At 37.3% G+C, this 19,871-nt stretch overlaps 1 protein-coding gene across 6 annotated transcripts in view; it reads left to right on the top strand.

The window, feature by feature from the left end:
• Positions 1 to 19,871, top strand: part of GALNT13 (polypeptide N-acetylgalactosaminyltransferase 13) — a 598,306-nt gene that overhangs the window by 347,965 nt on the left and 230,470 nt on the right. For all 6 annotated transcript variants that reach the window (XM_021665899.2, XM_021665898.2, XM_064382748.1 and 3 more), the window contains 2 exons: positions 11,329 to 11,495; positions 11,962 to 12,169. In XM_021665899.2, the coding sequence (XP_021521574.2) occupies positions 11,329 to 11,495; positions 11,962 to 12,169 (375 nt within the window). The remainder of the gene's footprint in view (positions 1 to 11,328; positions 11,496 to 11,961; positions 12,170 to 19,871) is intronic.

Here is a 19,871-nt window from a genome sequence, read left to right as displayed (position 1 = left end):
AGTATAATTAGGCTGGGTGCAGTGGTGCAGGCCTGTAATTCCAGTACTTTGGGAGGCTGAGGTGGGCAGATTGCTTGAGCTCAGGAGTTTAAGACAAGTCTGGGTAACATGGTGAAACTTTGCCTCTACAAAAAAATACAAAAATAAGTCTGGAGTGGTGGCATGTGCCTGTAGTCCCAGCTACTTAGGGGGCTGAGGTGAAAGGATGCTTGAGCCCAGGAAGTAAAGGTGCCAGTGAACCGGGATCCTGCCATTGCACTGCAGCCTGGATGACAGAGTGACCCTGTCTCAAAAAGAAAAAGAAAAAGAAGGAAAAGAAAGGAGAAAAGAAAAAGAAAAAACATATAATTAGCTCATAAGGAATATTGTGAGGATTATCTTTTCTGTAAACCCCACAAAAGACCACCAGAATACCCTGAAGAAAAAGGAAACTGAGTTTATTTCCTGCTGCAGTAAAGATCACCACATTAACAGATGTCTTAGTAATCTTGGAAAGGAGACACCAAGGTGGATATTTGTAGACATTGGGAGTCTGGACGTAACTAATTTAAGGAAGGTCTTTAATGTAGGGATGTCATTTGGATTGGGCGAAAGATGTAATAGTCTAGGATGGGTAGACATAATAAGGAGGTTCTGGAGGTTAACTGATAAGCAAGCAGTTTGTCTAGTTAGGCAATATGTAATTGTCCTATGAAACAGGCTGTTTACCCACGTGAGCAACTTCTCCTCCTAAGAAGGGGGCTGTTTGAGCAGTTTATTGTTTGAATAAATTTATTTCCTAATAGTTCTTGATGCATGAAATGAAGTTACTTATGAATTTTAAGCCTTATTATAGTTGTGATAGGTAATCTGTGTGGTTGCTGGAAGTCTCAGTTCTCAAGAGCAAATGGCATGATCCCTATAAAACACATAGCACAATGCCTGCTATATAATTAACATATCCATAAATATTAGTCATTTATAACTGCATCTTATATTATGATGTTTCTTAAATCAGGGCTTGATAGATGGGAGACATAGCCTAACTCTGGAAAGATGCAAAATTTGGTAACCAGACAGACCAACAGAGTGGAGAAAGTGGTCAGGGACAGTCCCAGTTGTGCTTAGTAGGAAGTGGGGTGGAAGATGGCAGATAGCTCATGGATGGTCATAAGGGGGCAAGAAGCAGAGATCTCAGCAAACAGGCAAAACATGATCCTCTGGGTTCTTCCAGCTGAAAATATTAAACAGAGATTAAGGTAAGTAAGCAGGAAGATCTACCAGCAGGCCAGATACTTTTAGGATTAGGAGCTACATAAAATTGTATTTCATGCTTTACAAGAGCTGAAAGGGAAAGAGGCAGGACCCTTACTCCACACTGCTGCACTGGACAAACAGATAAAGCTTCTCTTAAGCCTAGATGGTCTAGACATCAAATCTGTTACTGAAATTTATTGGGAAATAGTGAATATAAAATGGAAGCTTGGCCATAGAAATTAACATAAGATACAAGATAGTAGAACCATGGCAATGATCAGAGTTTTACCAGCAGCATGACTCACCCAAATAATTTAGAGACCTTACCTATAATATTCTGTACAGCACTTCATATTATAATATAATAACAAATTACATTCATATCATTCCTTTATAATTTTATGTGTTGTCCTCCAAACTTCTGCAATGTAGCTATTGGAGCAGTTTTACTCTAATCTATGTGATAACAAAACTGAAGCTTAGAGAGTTTACTCACAGATTTTAAATGGCAGAATGAAGAGGCAACTACAGGTTTTCCGACACAGATCTTACTCCAGTATGTCCAAATAGTAATTATGTTACTGAGGTTTGAGGGTAATGTGTTATAATTGGGTCACTTGTAAACTCATTTTCATATACGCCTTCCCTTTCTTGTATTTTGCTCATTTCTGGCTATAGAAAAACAAAATCAGTTGAAGATATGGAAAAAAATGTTTTAAAACAAGATATTTCTGCACCTCTATTTCATCTTGTAATAATGCAGAGATATGATTGAAGAACTGATCTGATAATTCATACAATATCACTCCTCATTGTGAACCTTTCATCCATTCAATCCCTTACTAACTATATTTTTATAACATGCAGAATGGTATATTCTGGACAGACAGAGAAAAATAAGATGAACCTTCCCACTGTTCTCCTTTCTAAGAATTCCCTAGTCTGTTGAATTTGATAGATTTATTGTGAAAGAGTATAAAAAGTAAAAGATTAAGCCATATACAAGGTACAAGGTTAGGGAGGAGGCTATATATTCTAATATGTGCTTAGGGAAGAGTAAAGAAATTCCTTGGCTTCCAGTTCCTATTTTGTCCAGCACTGCTGTGTCCCACCTGAGATCCCTATGACATATTTCCAATAGACCCAAGAAGTATGGGAGTCTTGGAAATACATCCTGCCCAATGACCCTCTCACCCCATCCCCACCAATACTTAGAAGAAAATAGAAGGGCAAAGAATTGATCTGATAGCAAATAGATCAAAGATAAGTTTAGCATCTCCCTGGAATTTTTTCTTTTTTTTTTTTTTTTTTCCTTTTGAGAGGGAGCCTTGCTCTGTCCTAGACTGGAATGCAGTAGCGCCATTTCCCCTGCCTCAGCCACCTAAGTAGCTGGGATTACAGGCGCTCGTCACCACGCCCAACTAATTTTTTTTTGTATTTTTAGTAGAGACAGGTTTCACCATGTTGGCCAGGCTGGTCTTGAATGCCTGACCTCGTGATCCGCCCGCCTCGGCCTCCCAAAGTGCTGGGATTACAGGCATGAGCCACTGCACCAGAACTGGATTTTAAAATAAAGATGTTTGGAGCAGATGAATACCAATCTGATTTTTTTTTAATTTCAATTACTCAAGTAATTATGACATACGAACTTACTTTTGGAAGACTTAACACATTGTAAACATAAATCAACACATAGAAACTCATATAAAATTTAGTGCTTCATTTTACTCCAGGCCCCAAGCTGCTCAACTATTATGAAAGAACCGCTTTTTGGTTGCCCACGTTTTCTTTGCATGGGTGTATTGGAGAATGAATTTTCTCTCTGTGAATGTGAATATTAATGATCGAGAAACAGAAACCACATACAATTCTGCAATTCTCATAGCTCTTAGAAATATATAAAGGACTTGCATTGCAAGTCTTTAATTACTGTTGTTAATCTTCTTTGATTGAGGTAGTAAAGGTAGCCACTGACTCAATGAGCAGCACTCCAACAAGTCATGGAAACTCCAATGCTGACAGCGGTTGTTTGGAGTGCTGAATGAATGGATTGTGTCTAACTAAATCACTGTGTAATCATGGATCCTTTGTGATTTCACATTCTCATCTTATAGTTAATTTTTCTTTCTCTGATGTGGCATGTTGTTTTCAGTAGCTTATCTGAAAACATCAATACGGTTTTGAAAGGATAAAATCAAATTGTTAACAGTTTATGTTTCCATGATGTGTGCATAGCCTAGGGGGAAAGTGATAAATAGGTATACTATCTCACTGTATTGCCATGTTACAGACATTGGAAATACGATTCTATCTCCATATTCTCTCCAAAGTAGATCAGCTGGATTTTTATATATTTATAAATCAACAGCTAGTAGACCATTAGAACAACATTAGTGTATATTCAGATGACAGAAGAGATTGTAAACAAAATGGAGAAGACTATCTGACTTTTCCTGCTTTCATGACAGTAAACAGTGTCTTCTTGCTTTTGTATGACATAAAAGTAATATTACTTTTCTACGACATAAACACAAAAGGAGATGTTAACCTCATGCATCTTATTTTATATATATATATATATATTTTTTTTTTAAATTGTACTTTAGGTTCTGGGGTACATGTAAAGATCATGCAGGATTGTTGCATAGGTACTTACATGGCAATGTGGTTTGCTGCCTCCATCCCCCCATCACCTATATCTGGCATTTCTCCCCATGTTATCCCCCCCCAACCTCCCTACCCTCCACTGTCCCTTGCCCTGCATCTTTTCTTAAAATGTTGACATAAGTCTTAAGGTTTTACATATTTCAAAAAGTCTGTCTTTATGGTAGAGTACTTGAGTAACCATTCTCAACTTTGGCTACACATTTGAATTTCCAAAGATTTTTAAAAATTTTATCCCCTATAGCCACACTCACACACTTTAATCAGATCTCTGTGACAGAAACGCTCACACCCGTAGTTTTCTGAGCTCATGATAGAATTCCAGTGTGCAGTCAAGATTAAGAGCCACAGATACATTATCATAGAATTAAAAAAAAAACTTGTACTTCCTTGCAAGTATTACAAATTCAGCATGTCAACATAGTATTAACTGTTGCCATGATTAAGTTCATGATTTCACTGGAATACCAGATTTCAGGCACAATTTGACATCAAATATTCCTTTCAAATTGATGAAAACTGCTACTGTTGCCATCTGCTACTTTTACTCTCAACGTTAATTACATATACATTGTGCTCCACAATAATATCAATTTTTGCTAATCCCATTTAGGTGTTTACGTAAAAGAAAACAAATAGTAACTTCATAAGACATGTTGCTAAAAGAGTTATTTGGTCTATTTGTGCATAATATCAATTAAAGCTGACTTTCTATGCTTAGTTTTAATGAAGTGATCCTGGGGAAATTGCTATTTCCTTATCTGATATAAAGATATATATTTGAATGCAAGATTAAAGCACATTTTGATATGCTTTGTTTCTAATTTTCCAACTAATGTTTTTTCAATTAATGTCATTTTAAACATTTGATATAGCATATGAAAGAATCTCAGGCAGAAATCATTAGTAAGTATTACTAAAATAATAAATTATTTTTGTTGCATTACTTTATTATGGTACTGAAAGAGCTGTGCAGCTTGAGACTTGTATTCTGTAAAATGAAACATTGAATTAGTCAACTTTGAAAGTCCTTTCTAGTTCTACCATGTGGCGATTATAAACTTTACTCTGCAGTGTATACCAAGCAATGTCTACCAATATTTCAGATAAGACCTTTGAGATTGCCTACTTTAATCTTATTATGTAAAAGATATAAAAACTGAGGTGAAAAGTGTGAAATTATCTTTTTCATATCACAAAGAACAAATTGTCTTGTATCAGGGAAAATAGATTACTAGCCAAGTTCTATCTATTTAAGTATTCATCCCCACTTCCATCATTTGTTCCTTGTTGTTGTTGTTTTGAATTATTTCTGGAGAAATCAGTGAGTTAAAAACTCTGCCAGATATCTATATCTGTATCTATCTATCTATCTATCTATCTATATCTGGCAGAGTTTTTAACTCACTGATATTTCATATATATATACACACACACATATATATGAAATATTGTTTATAATATATAACATCATTAAAGGTTTTTGTTAAGGACACAAAACTTTCAGTGCTTTTTCTTGTCTAAACAAAAGAAATTATTGTATTCATGTATGTTAAGATGTGTAGTTTTTTCATTTTATATTGTGAAATCAGCATGAGTTTAACAAACATGGTCATAGCTGTTAATATAGCCATTGCTTCAACTAAATTATATGTATTCTTAGTACTGCATATACTGAGCTTGTCATTCACTATTTTTTCAAAAAGATTACATTATGGTTCAGTATTAGAACAAAAAGTTATTGTCTGAAAACAAGAAACAAAAGAGCAGGAATAATTAAATTTCATATGATGAAACAAGTATTTGTTATTGGAGTCATCATGACAATCCTGTATTTACTTGCTAATGGACAGATGACTGATTTATATGGCTTTGCTTCTTATCATGTCAACCAAGAACCAAGAGTGTTGGCACCACCAAGGATGGTATTATAAATGCAGAATATTGAGTCAATCCCAGACCTACTGAATAAAAATCTGCATTTTAACAAGTTCCCCACATAATTCATTTGCACCTTAATCTTTAAAAAGCAGGACTTTATAGCACCAGGGAAGATATCCACAAGAAGTTGATACTGTTTTAGATTTCTTAATTGAGTTATATGCTAAATGTTTGTCTCTCACATAAGCAATACTATTTAAAGCTGGAGAAAGATTAAATACATGAAAGAAACTTCAAATCCACAAGAAAGTGATGTGACTGATTCATATGTCAAGCGTGACAATATTGATAGAAATCTATGTCCAAATTCATTTAAAAGATTTTTCTATAAGCTCCATTTAAGTATTAAATAGATTCTAGTGATAAGAAAGCATTGTGCCATAGTTTGACCACATTTTTTTCTTTCCAGCAGTAGATAAAATCAATATATCTTTCCATTTCCATGGATGAAATATTAACTTTGGTAAAATACAGACAATAATATCAATGTACCACAAATCCATCAGAAATAATGAAAAACATAACCCTTGCTTATATAAATCTATGCATTTAAGATAACTGGAAAAACTGAAATAGAAAATAACTAATTAGTATCACTTTATCGTATAAATTATTTTATTGGTACAGAGTCTTCTTTGCTGAAGGACTTTATTTTTTCAGCTTTATTGAGGTGTATTTGACAACTAAAATTTATATATACTTAAGGTATACAACTTGATGTTTTGATATACATGAACATTGTGAAATGATCAAATTAACATGTCTGTCACCTCACATCTTTATGATTTTTTTTTTGATGTGGTGAGAACTCTTAAGATTAATTCTCTTAGTATATTTCAACTACAGTATATAACACAGTATTATTAATTATAGTCACCATGCTTTGTTTAGATCTCCAGAACTTATTTATCCCACATAACTGAACCTTTTTACCCTTTGATGAATGACTGTTTACATAGGAAGAAGAGGAAGAATTATTTAAAATATTAGTTTTATTTTTATGCTACATTAAATAATGACAGTGGAAGTTTTCTCTAAGTAAACATGATAGCTGCATTAATAGTAAATTAATTCATTATAACTTCGATACATAAAATGAATGCAAAATTAATATTGGTGAGTAGATTTTTTTAATCACAAAATAAAGCTTGATAGAAATGTTTTAAGATGCTGGATCTAAATACCTGCTTTTAGTTTGACATTTTAAATCATTTATTTAATTGTTGGCATTTAGTGTAACAAAAATTGTTGATTGAAAAATCTTTTTTTTTTTTTCTATTGTACTTTAGGTTCTGGGGTACATATGCAGATCATGCAGGGTTGTTGCATAGGTACACACATGGCAGTGTGGTTAGCTGCCTCCATCCCCCCATCACCTACATCTGTCATTTCTCCCAGTGTTATCCCTCCCTGACCTCCCCACTCCCCTGCTGTCCCTCCCTTGCACCCCACCAACAAACCCCAGCGTGTCATGCTCCCCTCCCTGTGTCCACGTGATCTCATTGTTCATCACCCACCTATGAATGAGAACATGTGGTGTTTGATTTTCTGTTCTTATGTCAGTTTGCTGAGAATTATGGTTTCCAGATTCATCCATGTTCCTACAAAGGACACAAACTCATCATTTTTATGGCTGCCTAGTATTCCATGGTGTATATGTGCCACATTTTCCTTGTCCAGTCTATCGTCAATGGGAATTTGGGTTGGTTCTAAGTCTTTGCTATTGTAAACAGTGCCACTATGAACATATGTGTGTATGTGTCTTTATAATAGAATGATTTGTAATCCTTTGGGTATATACCCAGTAATGGGATTGCTGAGTCAAATGGAATTTCTATTTCTAGGTCCTTGAGGAATCGCCACACTGTCTTCCACAATGGTTGAACTAATTTATACTCCCACTAACAGTATAAAAGTGTTCCTATTTCTCCACATCCTCTCCAGCATCTGTTGTCTCCAGATTTTTTAATGATCGCCATTCTAACTGGTGTGAGATGGTATATCAATGTGGCTTTGATTTGCCTTTCTCTAATAATCAGTGATGATGAGCATTTTTTCATATGTTTGTTGGCCTCATGTATGTCTTCTTTTGAAAATTATCCATTCATATCCTTTGCCCACTTTTGGATGAGTTTGTTTGTTTTTCTCATAAATCTGTTTTAGTTCTTTGTAGATTCTGGATATTAGCCCTTTGTCAGATGGGTAGATTGCAAAAATTTTTTCCCATTCTGTTGGTTGCCAGTTCACTCTAATGATTGTTTTGCTGTACAGAAGCTGTGGAGTTTAATTGAGTCCCATTTGTCTATTTTGGCTTTTTGTTGCCAATGCCGTTGGTGTTTTAGTCATGAAGTCCTTGCCTATGCCTATGTCCTGAATGGTTTTGCCTCAGTTTTCTTCTAGGGTTTTTCTGGTGTTAGGTCTTATGTTGAAGTATTTAATCCATCTGGAGTTAATTTTAGTGTAAGGTGTCAGGAAGGGGTCCAGTTTCTGCTTTCTGCACATGGCTAGCCAGTTATCCCAACACTATTTATTAAACAGGGAATCCTTTCCCCAGTGATTGTTTTTGTCATCTTCATCAAAAATCAGATGGTTGTAAGTGTGTGGCATTGCCTCCAGGGCTTCTGTTCTGTTCCATTGGTCTATACGTCTGTTTTGGTACCAGTACCATGCTGTTTTGATTATGGCCTTATAGTATAGTTTGAAATCAGGTAGCGTGATGCCTCCAGCTTTGTTCTTTTTGCTTAGGATTGTCTTGGCTATGTGGGCTCTCTTTTGGTTCCATATGAAGTTTAAGGTGGTTTTTTCCAGTTCTGTGAAATTTGTTGATTGAAAAATCTTTCTTTACAAATGATGCTGAGTAGACTATTGACTGTAATCTTTGTGTGAAGCTAGTGGTTGTTGGATGTTAGACTGCTTTCAGCCTGTTATACCAGCTGTACTTCTTTGAGGAGGAGGATGATCTTCACCTTACTTTTTGCTTCATATGCTGAAAGTGATTAGGCTTTTTAATGAGGCAGAAGAATGGAGATTTGGGGAAAATGGTGGAGAAAGCCCTCTCTGATTTACCAAGATGGCTTTCTAAGTTTATTTAGTGATGAGCTACTTGGAGATACAAGTCAAGTGATGAAGAAGTTCATATAAATGTTTTCAATCTTGCCACCGAAAGGAATGAGATGATAATACATCTAACTACTTTTTCCACACCTTATATTTTTATTTTCATATATGCACAATATCTTTTGTATTATAGATGCTTAATAAATTTTTTTCAAATAAACATGCTGGAAAATGTTGTAATTGTGTTATATGTATTGGCTATATTGCAGTAGACCTCATTTAGACAGTTTTAAAAAATAATGAAGATAGCTGGCACTGAATCAAGTATTTATTATATGCCTTCTTCTTCCACATTTTATTTTTTTTTCACTCTCTTGTGAAGGAAACTAATTTCAACAACACTGTACTGTTCATGTATTAAGCCGTTCATAAGTAGCAAGAGGTATCTGATTCAATTTTATTATGGTATTATTTTAATTATCTACCTCTTAAGAATATTTTACATGAAAAAATAACCTCAGGTGAATAAACTTCTGTTACTGCTCCAGAAACCCTTTGACATTTTTTTTAATAATCTATACTCACATTGATTTAAAATGACATGACAGAAATGCCTGAATGTTGACAAGTTGATGAGGGCAGCAAACATCTGCCTGTTAAATTTGGGATCACCACCTAGAGTACTATACATATCAATGATCCAAGTGTACCTTTTTTGATTGATTGCTTGATAAGAAAATCTGGACTTCTTTAGATTTATAAGCAAAGTCAAAAATATTTTTCAAAACATTAAGTTCTAAAAGTAGTAGTAATTATGGTGTAGCCCCTTACTAATCAGTGTGCTCCAGGGACCAGCAGCCTCTAAATCGTCTGGGAGACTTTTAGAAAAGCAGAAACTTCACCCTACACCTAGTGAATTAGAATCTGCATTTAAACACATCTCCAGATGATGTTGAAATGGGAAAAGTTGCCTCGTGTCCCTCGCAGAGGGTGTGATGGGGCTGTGGCTTGCTTCTTTAGTGCCTCTCTGCTCAAACCTCAAGGGGAGCATAAGGATGGGCATGTTGTGGGGCTCCGACCCCACAGCAGTGTTTTGGGGTGAATGTTTACAGCTCCTGAAGCCCCGGTGGGCAGGTGCTACCATGTGCTCTTTTAATTTTGCTCTCTATAGGCAGCTTGTGTTAACCAGCTCAATTACCTTGTCACTACCTTGTCACAAGGACAGAGGACTTGCTGTATCCGGGTTCTTGCCTTTATGAACCGGAAGAAGCAGATCACAATGGGGCTTGGAGAATGAGTTTAAGGTTTTATTGGGTGGAGGTAGCACTCAGCAGATGGGGGAAGCCAGAAGGGAGATGGAGTGGAAAGGTTTTCCCCTGGAGTCAGACAGCTCAGTGGCCTGGGCTCTCCTCTGACTGCCTGAGCCAAATTCCACTTCCTCCCATTGATCTATGGCCTGCTGGCATGCCGTGCCCATGGGTGAGTCCCTCTCCATGTCCAGCCCCTGGTCCTTTACTGTGCTCCTCTCTACATCCTGCTGTGTCTTCTTGGGCAGATCTGCTCCTCTGGCTGTCCAGCAGTTTGTGTGTCTGCCTGCTAGAGTAAGGATGGCAAACCAGGGTGGTCTTGGGAACTGCAACATTTGGTCAGGAAATGCCTGTCTTCACCCAGCCTCTGTGGGGGTGGAGCCCTAGTGAGGGACCATGCCGTCCTCTACCCAGTACTTCCCTTCTCCCTTCCATGTGATTTAAAGGGACCAAGCTCTCCCCTTCCCAGCACTTCCATATCAGTGCCTATGCACATTAAAGTTTGAGAAATGCTGGTAGTTCATTCCCTTTCCTGATCTCCAAAGCATAAGGACATTTTAGAGGCCAGGATGCATTTAGTAGATTCTGAATCTAAAGGAAACCTAAACCTTTCCTTGGAAGTAGACGTTTATAGCATCCTCAAATGCAGTTAGAAGCATACATGACTAGATTTAGAACAGAAAATCTCAGTTTTACCCACTTCATGACCCTTTGGACACATGTCTGTTTATGTTCTTATGACTTCTTGAGTTATACAATTGTTTTTAACAAACAATAAAATTATATTCACTAAATGAACTCATTTGTACTTGGTGTATGGGGTCTTTTATCGACAGTCTCAGAATACTATTTTGTATTTCTTAAGTTTTTCTTAGACTTGTACAAATCATGCTGCTTTGTTCTCTGCTGCAGTTAAAATAAAAATATTAGTAATTATGCATATTTAATTTTCAAAATGCCAAGTGATTACTCACAGTACTTATAAAAGGAAAATGATTTTAGATATTCATAAAACATTTCCTTAGTAAGGGACTTTCAAATCTGAAGTTGTGTTATTATGGATATTTCTTTTTATAATAATCAGGGTAAAAATGCATTTATTAATTTATTTCCTCTTTTTCAGATGTAAGACAAAAGTCTACCCTGATGAACTTCCAAACACAAGTGTAGTCATTGTATTTCATAATGAAGCTTGGAGCACTCTCCTTAGAACTGTTTACAGTGTGATAAATCGTTCCCCACACTATCTGCTCTCTGAGATCATCTTGGTAGATGATGCCAGTGAAAGAGGTACAAACTTTGTTTTTTTGTATTGTTATTAAGAAGCTTTATTATGGCCAAAAAGATAACTACACAATTATCTATATTTGCATTATAAATTTACTGACTCTGCTACAGCCTATCAAATTCTCATCAATAACTTCATTAATGCCAACTCTAGAAGCAAATAATTAATCCTTTCACTTTCTCTCATGATTCTGTATGGCTCTTACTAACCTAAAAATTCAGTCAAAATGACTTTCAAAAATACATCTTTTTTTCAACTCAACTGATATTATTGAGCATTCATATGATTTTATGGATACATGACATTAATTAACTGATTAAATCTCTACTGTTTTATATCTAAGGCAATAAATACTGATAGAAATTGGCCACCATTTCTGTGTGTTGAATTACCATCTTGATAGTATCTCTGCTATGTCTTAAAACAGTTTCAAAAATTTTTCTTGTAAATTTTTATTGCACGTTACAGATTTTCTGAAGTTGACACTGGAGAATTACGTGAAAAATTTAGAAGTGCCAGTAAAAATTATTAGGATGGAGGAACGTTCTGGGTTAATACGTGCCCGTCTTCGAGGAGCAGCTGCTTCAAAAGGGCAGGTCATAACTTTTCTTGATGCACACTGTGAATGCACATTAGGATGGCTGGAGCCTTTGCTGGCAAGAATAAAGGAAGACAGGTAAGAATTTGTGTGTTATTTCTGCCTAGGTTATGACTGAACCTCATAGGACAGTTCCAGATCTCCATCAGAATTTCTCCTCCAAGTTACTATTTTTAAAAGGTTTATTTTATAGCTTTTATTTATTATTATTATATATATAGATTTTTTTAAATTTAACTTTAGGTGCATACTGTATCTGGCATTTCTCCCTATGTTATCCCTCCCCACTCTCCTCTCCCTCCCCACCCCCCGCTATCTCTCCTCTGCCCCCTCCAACTGCCCCCAGTGTGTGATGCTCCTCTCCCTGAGTCCACCTGTTCTCATTGTTCAACACCTACCTATGAGTGAGAACATGTGATGTCTGGCTTTCTGTTCTTGTGTCAGTTTGCTGAGAATGATGGTTTCCAGATTCATCCAAGTCCCTACAAAGGACACGAACTCATTGTTTTTTTATGGCTGCATAGTATTCCATGGTGTATATGTACCATAGTTTCTTTGTCCAGTCTATCATTGATGGGCATTTGGGTTGGTTCCAGGTCTTTGCTATTGTACACAGGGCTGCAGTGAACATACATGTGCATGTGTCTTTATAGTAGAATGATTTATAGTTCTTTTGGTATATGCCCAGTAATGGGATTGCTGGGTCAAATGGAATTTCTATTTCGAAATCTTTGAGAAATTGCCACACTGGCTTCCACAATGGTTGAACTAATTTACACTTCCATCAACTGTGTAATAGTGTTCCTATTTCTCCACATCCCCTCCAGCATCTGTTGTCTCCAGATTTTTTAATGATTGCCATTCTAACTGGCGTGAGATGGTATCTCAATGCAGTTTTGATTTGCATTTCTCTAATGACCAGTGGTGATGAGCATTTTTTTATATGTTTGTTGGCCTCATATATGTCTTCTTTTGAAAAGTGTCTGTTCATATCCTTCACCCACTTTTGAATGGGTTTTTTTTTTCTTGTGTGTCTGTTTTAGTTCTTTGTGTATTCTAGATATTAGCCCTTTGTCAGATGGGTAGATTGCAAAAATTTTTTCCCATTCTGTTGGTTGCTGATTCGCTCTAATGATGGTTTCTTTTGCTGTACAGGAGCTCTGAATTTTAATTAGATCCCATTTCTCTAACTTGACTTTTATTGCCATTGCTTTTGGTGTTTTAGTCATGAAGTTCTTGCCTATGCCTATGTCCTGGATGGTTTTGCCTACGTTTTCTTCTAGTGTTCTTATGGCATTAGGTTTTATATTTAAATCTTGGATCCATCTGGAGTTAATTTTAGTTTAAGGTGTCAGGTAGGGGTCCAGTTTCTGCTTTCTGCACATGACTAGCCAGTTTTCCCAACACCATTTATTAAACATGGAGTCCTTTCCCCATTGCTTGTTTTTGCTGGGTTTTTCAAAGATCAGATGGTTGTAGATGTGTGGTGTTTCTTCTGGGATTTCTGTTCTGTTCCATTGGTCTATGTCTCTGTTTTGGTACCAGTACCATACTGTTTTGATTACTGTAGCCTTGTAGTATAGTTTGAAGTCCGGCAGTGTGATGCCGCCAGGTTTGTTCTTTTTTACTTAGGATTGTCTTGGCTATGTGGGCTCTCTTGTGATTCCATATGAAGTTTAAAGTGGTTTTTTCCAGTTCTGTGAAGAAGGTCATTGGTAGCTTGATGGTGATAGCATTGAATCTATAGATTACTTTCGGCAGTATGGCCATTTTGACGATATTAATTCTTCCTAACCATGAGCATGGAATGTTTTTCCATCTGTTTGTGTCCTCTCTTACTTCATTGAGCAGTGGTTTGTAGTTCTCCTAGAAGAGGTCCTTTATATCCTTTGTTAGCTGTATTCCTAAGTATTTTATTCTCTTTGTAGCAATTGTGAATGGGAGTTTGCTCTTTATTTGTCTCTCTGTTTGTCTGTTATTGGTATATAGGAATGCTTGTGATTTCTGCACATTGATTTTGTATCCTGAGACAGAGAAGATTTTGGGCTGAGATGATGGGATCTTCTAGATATACAATCATGTTATCTCCAAAGAGAGAATTTGACTTCCTCCTTTCCTAATAAAATATCCTTTATTTCTTTTTCTTGCCTGATTGCTCTGACTAGAACTTCCAATACTATATTGAATAGGAGTGGTGAGAGAGGGCATCCTTGTCTAGTGCCTGATTTCAAAGGGAATTCTTCCAGCTTTTGCCCGTTCAGTATGATATTGGCTGTAGGGTTGTCATATATAGCTTTTGTCATTTTATAATACGTTCTGTCAATACCTAGTTTATTGAGAGTTTTTAGCATAAAGGGCTGTTGAATTTTGTCGAAGTCCTTCTCTGCATCTATTGAGATAATCGTGGTTTTTGTCTTTGGTTCCGTTTATGTGATGGATTACATTTATGGATTTGTGTATGTTGAACCAGCCTTGCATCCCCGGGATGAAGCCTACTTGATTGGGATGGATAAGCTTCTTGATGTGCTGTTGCAATCTGTTTGCCAGTATTGTATTGAAGATTTTTGCTTCGATGTTCATCATGGATATTGGCCTGAAGTTTTCTTTTTTAATTGAGTCTCTGCCTGGTTTTGGTATCAGGATGATATTGGTCTCATAAAATGAGTTAGGGAGGATTCCCTCCTTTTGTATTGTTTGATACAGTTTCAGAAGGAGTGGAACCAGCTCCTCTTTGTACGTCTCCTAGAATTCGGCTGTGAAACCATATGGACCTGGACTTTTTTTTGGTTGGTAGGCTATTGATTGCTACCTCTACTTCAGCCCTTGTTATTGGTCTATTCAGGGTTTCAACTTCCTCCTGGTTTAGTCTTGGTAGAGTACAAGTGTCTAGGAATTTATCCATTTCTTCCTGGTTTGCTGGTTTATGTGAGTAGAGCTGTTTATAGTAATTTCTGATGGTAGTTTGTATTTCTGTGGGATCAGTGGTGATATCCCCTTTATCATTTTTTATTGCATCTATTTGATTCTTCTCCCTTTTCTTTTTTATTAATCTGGCTAGCGGTCTATCTATTTTTTGATCTTTTCAAAAAACCAGCTCCTGGATTTATTGATTTTTTGAAGGGTTTTTTGTGTCTCTATCTCCTTCAGTTCGGTTCTGATCATAGTTATTTCTTATCTTCTGCTACTTTTTGAGTTTTTTTGATGTTCCTCCTCTAGCTGTTTCAATTTTGATGATAGGGTGTCAATTTTAGATCTTTCCTTGTTTCTCATGTGGGCATTTATTGCTATAAATTTCCCTCTAGACACTGCTTTAAAGGTGTCCCAGAGATTCTGGTAAGTTTTGTCTTCATTCTGATTGGTTTCAAAGAACATCTTTATTTCTGCCTTCATTTCATTGTTTATCCAGTCGACACTCAGAAGCAAGTTGTTCAGTGTCCAAGTGGTTGTGCGAGTTTGAGTGTGTTTCTTAATCCTCAGTTCTGGTCTGATTGTACTGTGGTCTGATAGAATGTTTCTTATGATTTCTGTTCTTTTACATTTGCTGAGGAGTGATTTACTTCCAATGATGTGGTCAATTTTAGAGTAAGTGCAATGTGGTGCTGAGAAAAATGTATATTCTGTGGATTTGGGGTGGATTGTTCTGTATATATCTATTAGGTCCTCTTGGTCCAGCTTCTGCATTCAAGTCCTGGATATCCTTGTTAATTTTCTGTCTCGTTGATCCATCTAATATTGACAGTGGAGTGTTGAAGTCTCCCACTATTATTGCGTGGGAGTCTAAATCTCGTTTTAGGTCATTAAGGACTTGCTTTATGTATCTAGGTGCTCCTGTTTTGGGTCATATGTATTTAGGATAGTTAGCTCCTTTTGTTGGATTGATCCTTTTACCATTATATAGCATCCTTCTTTGTCTCTTTTGATCTTTGTTGGTTTGAAGTCCATTTCATCAGAGACTAGGATTGCAACCCCTGCTTTTTTTTTGTTCTCCATTTGCTTGGTAAATCTTCTTCCATTCCTTTGAGTCTACATGTGTCTTTGTATGTGAGATGGGTTTCCTGAATACAGCACACCGATGGATTTTAACTTTTTATCCAGTTTGCCTGTCTGTGCCTTTTGATTGGGGTGTTTAGGCCATTAACATTCAATGTTACTATTGTTATATATGAATTTGATCCTGCCATTTTGTTACTGGCTGGTTTTCTTTCCCATTAGTTGACGCATTTTCTTCATTGCATTTTTGGTCTTTGCTCACTGGTTTGCTTTTGCAGTGACTGGTACTTGTTCCTTTCCATGCTTAGTATTTCTTTCAGGAGCTATTGTAGGGCAGATCTGGTGTGACAAAATCTCTCAGTAATTGCTTGTCCAGAAAGGATTTTATTTTTCCTTCACTTATGAAGCTGGATATGAGATTCTGGGTTGAAAGTTCTTTTCGTTAAAGATGTTGAATATTGGCACCCACTTTCTTCTGGCTTGTAGGGTTTTTGCTGACAGATCTGCTCTAAGTCTGATTGGCTTCCCTCTTCGGGTGACCTGACCTTTTTCTCTGGCTGCCCTTAGCATTTTTTCCTTCATTTCAACCCTGGTGAGTCTGACGATTATGTGTATTGGGGTTGCTCTTCTTGAGGTATATCTTTGTGGAGAGAAACTTCCTGTATTTCTTGAATTTGAAATTTGGACTGCCTTACTAGGCTTGGGGAGTTCTACTGGATAATATCCTGGAGCATGTTTTCCAGCTTGGATTTATTCTCCCCATCATATTCAGGTACACCAATCAAGCATAGATTAGGTCTTTTCACATAATCCCATATTTCTTGGAGGCTTTGTTCATTTCTTTTCACTCTTTTTTCTCTTGTCTTTCCTTCTCTTTTTATTTCATTAACTTGATCTCTGATATCCTTTCTTCTGCTTGATCGATTCGGCTAATTAAAACTTGTGTTTGCTTCACGTAGTTCTCGTGCTGTGTTTTTCATCTCCATCAGGTAGTTTATGTTCTTCTCTAAGCTGGTTATTCTAGTTAGCATTTTGTCTAACCTTTTTTCAAGGTTTTTGGTTTCTTTGCATTGAGTTAGAACGTGTTCCTTTAGCTCAGAAACGTTTGTTATTATCCACCTTCTGAAGCCTGTTTCTGTCAGTTCTTCGCACTCCTTCTCAGTCATGATGTGATCCTGTGTTGCTGAGGAGTTGTGATCCCTTGAAAGAGAAAAGGTGTTCTGGTCTTTGATGATTTCATCTTTTTTGCACTGTTTTTTCCCCATCTTTTTGGGTTTACCTGGCTGTGTTGTTAGGGAACTGCTTGATGAGGTCCCTTGTCTACCTGTGGAGGTGCTACTGGGTTTCTAGGGACTCCTTAAGGTTACTAGGGAAGCTTCCTGTGTCTTTTTGTTTATACTGGGAGATTAGGGCCCCCCTCTTCTGCTGACCTGTAGGTGCTGCTGGCTTGTCAAGAATGCCATCCCGTTGCTATGTAGGCTTCCTGTGTTTTTTGTTAAAACATGTAGCCCAGTCCCACTCCTCTCATGGTGGGTTGTGCCCTTCCTCCACTGGGCTGGATCATTCAGGAATCAACTCAGACTGTGGCTCTTGCTGCACAACCCACTAGAGTCAGAGCTTCAGCTCTCTGTTTTTTGGGGGAGAGTAGGAACCCGCCCAGCAGTGCCTGGCTGTCTCCCCCTTTTAGCTTCCTCTCTCTCCAGTCATGGGCTAGGGGACCGCCCAGCTGCTCCCACTTACAGTTCCCTCTCTCTCTGGGTTGGGGGAGGGGGCAATAGCTCAGTCCACAGGTTCTACTGGACCAGACCCATTAAAATGCACCTGGTACCTTGGTTGGAGCTAGGAGATCTCTGGATTTCTGCATCTCTCTCCCTGGGTGTTGTGTGCTGGAGTTGTATCTATTCAGCCATCTTGGATCCAAAGCTATACATAGCTATTTTATTGCACTTTAGGTTTTGGGGTACATGTGAAGAACATGCAGGATTGTTGCATAGATACATAAATGGCAAGGTGATTTGCTGCCTCCATCCCCGTCACCTATATCTGGCATTTCTCCCCATGTTATCCCTCCCCAACTCCCTACGTGGCACTGTCCCTCCCCTAGTCCCCCCCAACAGACCCCAGTGTGTTATGCTCCCCTCCCTGTGTCCCTGTGTTCTCATAGTTCAACACCCACAAATGAGTGAGAACATGCAGTGTTTGATTTTCTGTTCTTGTGTCAGTTTGCTAAGAATGATGTTTTCCAGATTCATCCATGTCCCTAAAAAGGATATGAATTCATCATTTTTTATGGCTGCATAGTATTCCATGGTGTATATGTGCCACATTTTCCCTGTCCATTTTATCATCAATGGGCATCTGGGTTGGTTCAGGTCTTTGCTATTGTAAACGGTGCTGCAATGAATGTACGTATGCATGTGTCTTTATAATAGAATGATTTATAATCCTTTGGATATATACCCAGTAATGGGATTGCTGGGTCAAATGGAATTTCTATTTCTAGGTCCTTGAGGAATTGCCACACTGTCTTCCACAATGGTTGAACTAATCTACACTCCCACCAATAGTGTAAAAGTGTTCCTATTTCTCCACATCGTCTGCCCATTGTCTCCAGATGTTTTAATTATCACCATTCTAACTGCTGTGAGATAGTATCTCAGGGTGGTTTTGATTTGCATTTCTCTAATGACCAGTGATGATGAGCATTTTTTCATATGTTTGTTGGACTCATATATATCTTCTTTTGAAAAGTGTCTGTTCATATACCTCACTCACTTTTAAATGGGTTTGTTTTTCACTTGTAAATCTGTTTTGGTTCTTTGTAGATTCTGGATATTAGCCCTTTGTCAGATGGGTAGATTACAAAAGTTTTTTCCTATTCTGTTGGTTGCTGGTTCACTATGATGATTGTTTTTTTTTTTTTGTTGTTGTTGTTGTTGTTGTTGTTTTTTCCTGTGCAAAAGCTCTGCAGTTTAAGTAGATCCCATTTGTCTATTTTGGCTTTTGTTGCCAATGCTTTTGGTGTTTTGGTCATGAAATCCTTGCCTAGGCCTATGTCCTGAATGGTTTTGCCTAGGTTTTCTTCCAGGGTTTTTCTAGCATCAAGTCTTATGTTGAAGTCTTTAATCCATCTGGAGTTAATTTTAGCATAAGGTGTCAGGAAGGGGTCCAGTTTCTGCTTTCTGCACATGGCTAGCCAGTTTTCCCAACACCATTTATTAAACAGGGAATCCTTTCCCCATTGATTGTTTTTGTTAGGTTTGTCAAAGATCAGATGGTTATAGGTGTGTGGAATTGTCTCCAAGGCCTCTGTTCTGTTCCACTGGTCTATATCTCTGTTTCGGTACCAGTATCATGCTGTTTTGATTACTGTAGCCTTTTAGTATAGTTTGAAGTCTGGTAGCATGATGCCTCCGGCTTTGTTTTTTTTTTGCTTAGGATTGTCTGTCTTAGCTATGTGGGCTCTCTTTTGGTTCCATATGAAGTTTAAGGTGGTTTTTTCCAGTTCTGTGAAGAGGGTCATAGGTAGCTTGATGGGGATAGCATTAAATATGTAAATTACTTTGGGCAGTATGGCCATTTTCACACTATTGATTTTTCCTAACCATCAGCATGGAATGTCTTTCCTTCTCTTTGTGTCCTCTCTTATTTCATTGAGCAATGGTTTGTAGTTCTCCTTAAAGAGGTCCTTTACATCCTTTGTTTGTTGTATTCCTAGGTATTTTATTCTCTTTGTAGCAATTGTGAATGGCAGTTCGTTCTTGATTTGGATCTCTGTTAGTCTGTTATT

Source organism: Aotus nancymaae, unplaced genomic scaffold (genome assembly GCF_030222135.1).
Source record: "Aotus nancymaae isolate 86718 unplaced genomic scaffold, 86718_ANA_hifiasm-v0.15.2.pri h1tg000029l, whole genome shotgun sequence".
Lineage (NCBI taxonomy): Eukaryota > Metazoa > Chordata > Mammalia > Primates > Aotidae > Aotus > Aotus nancymaae.
The sequence above is the reverse complement of the archived record's forward strand: the minus strand, read 5'-3'. Positions and strand labels throughout refer to the sequence as shown.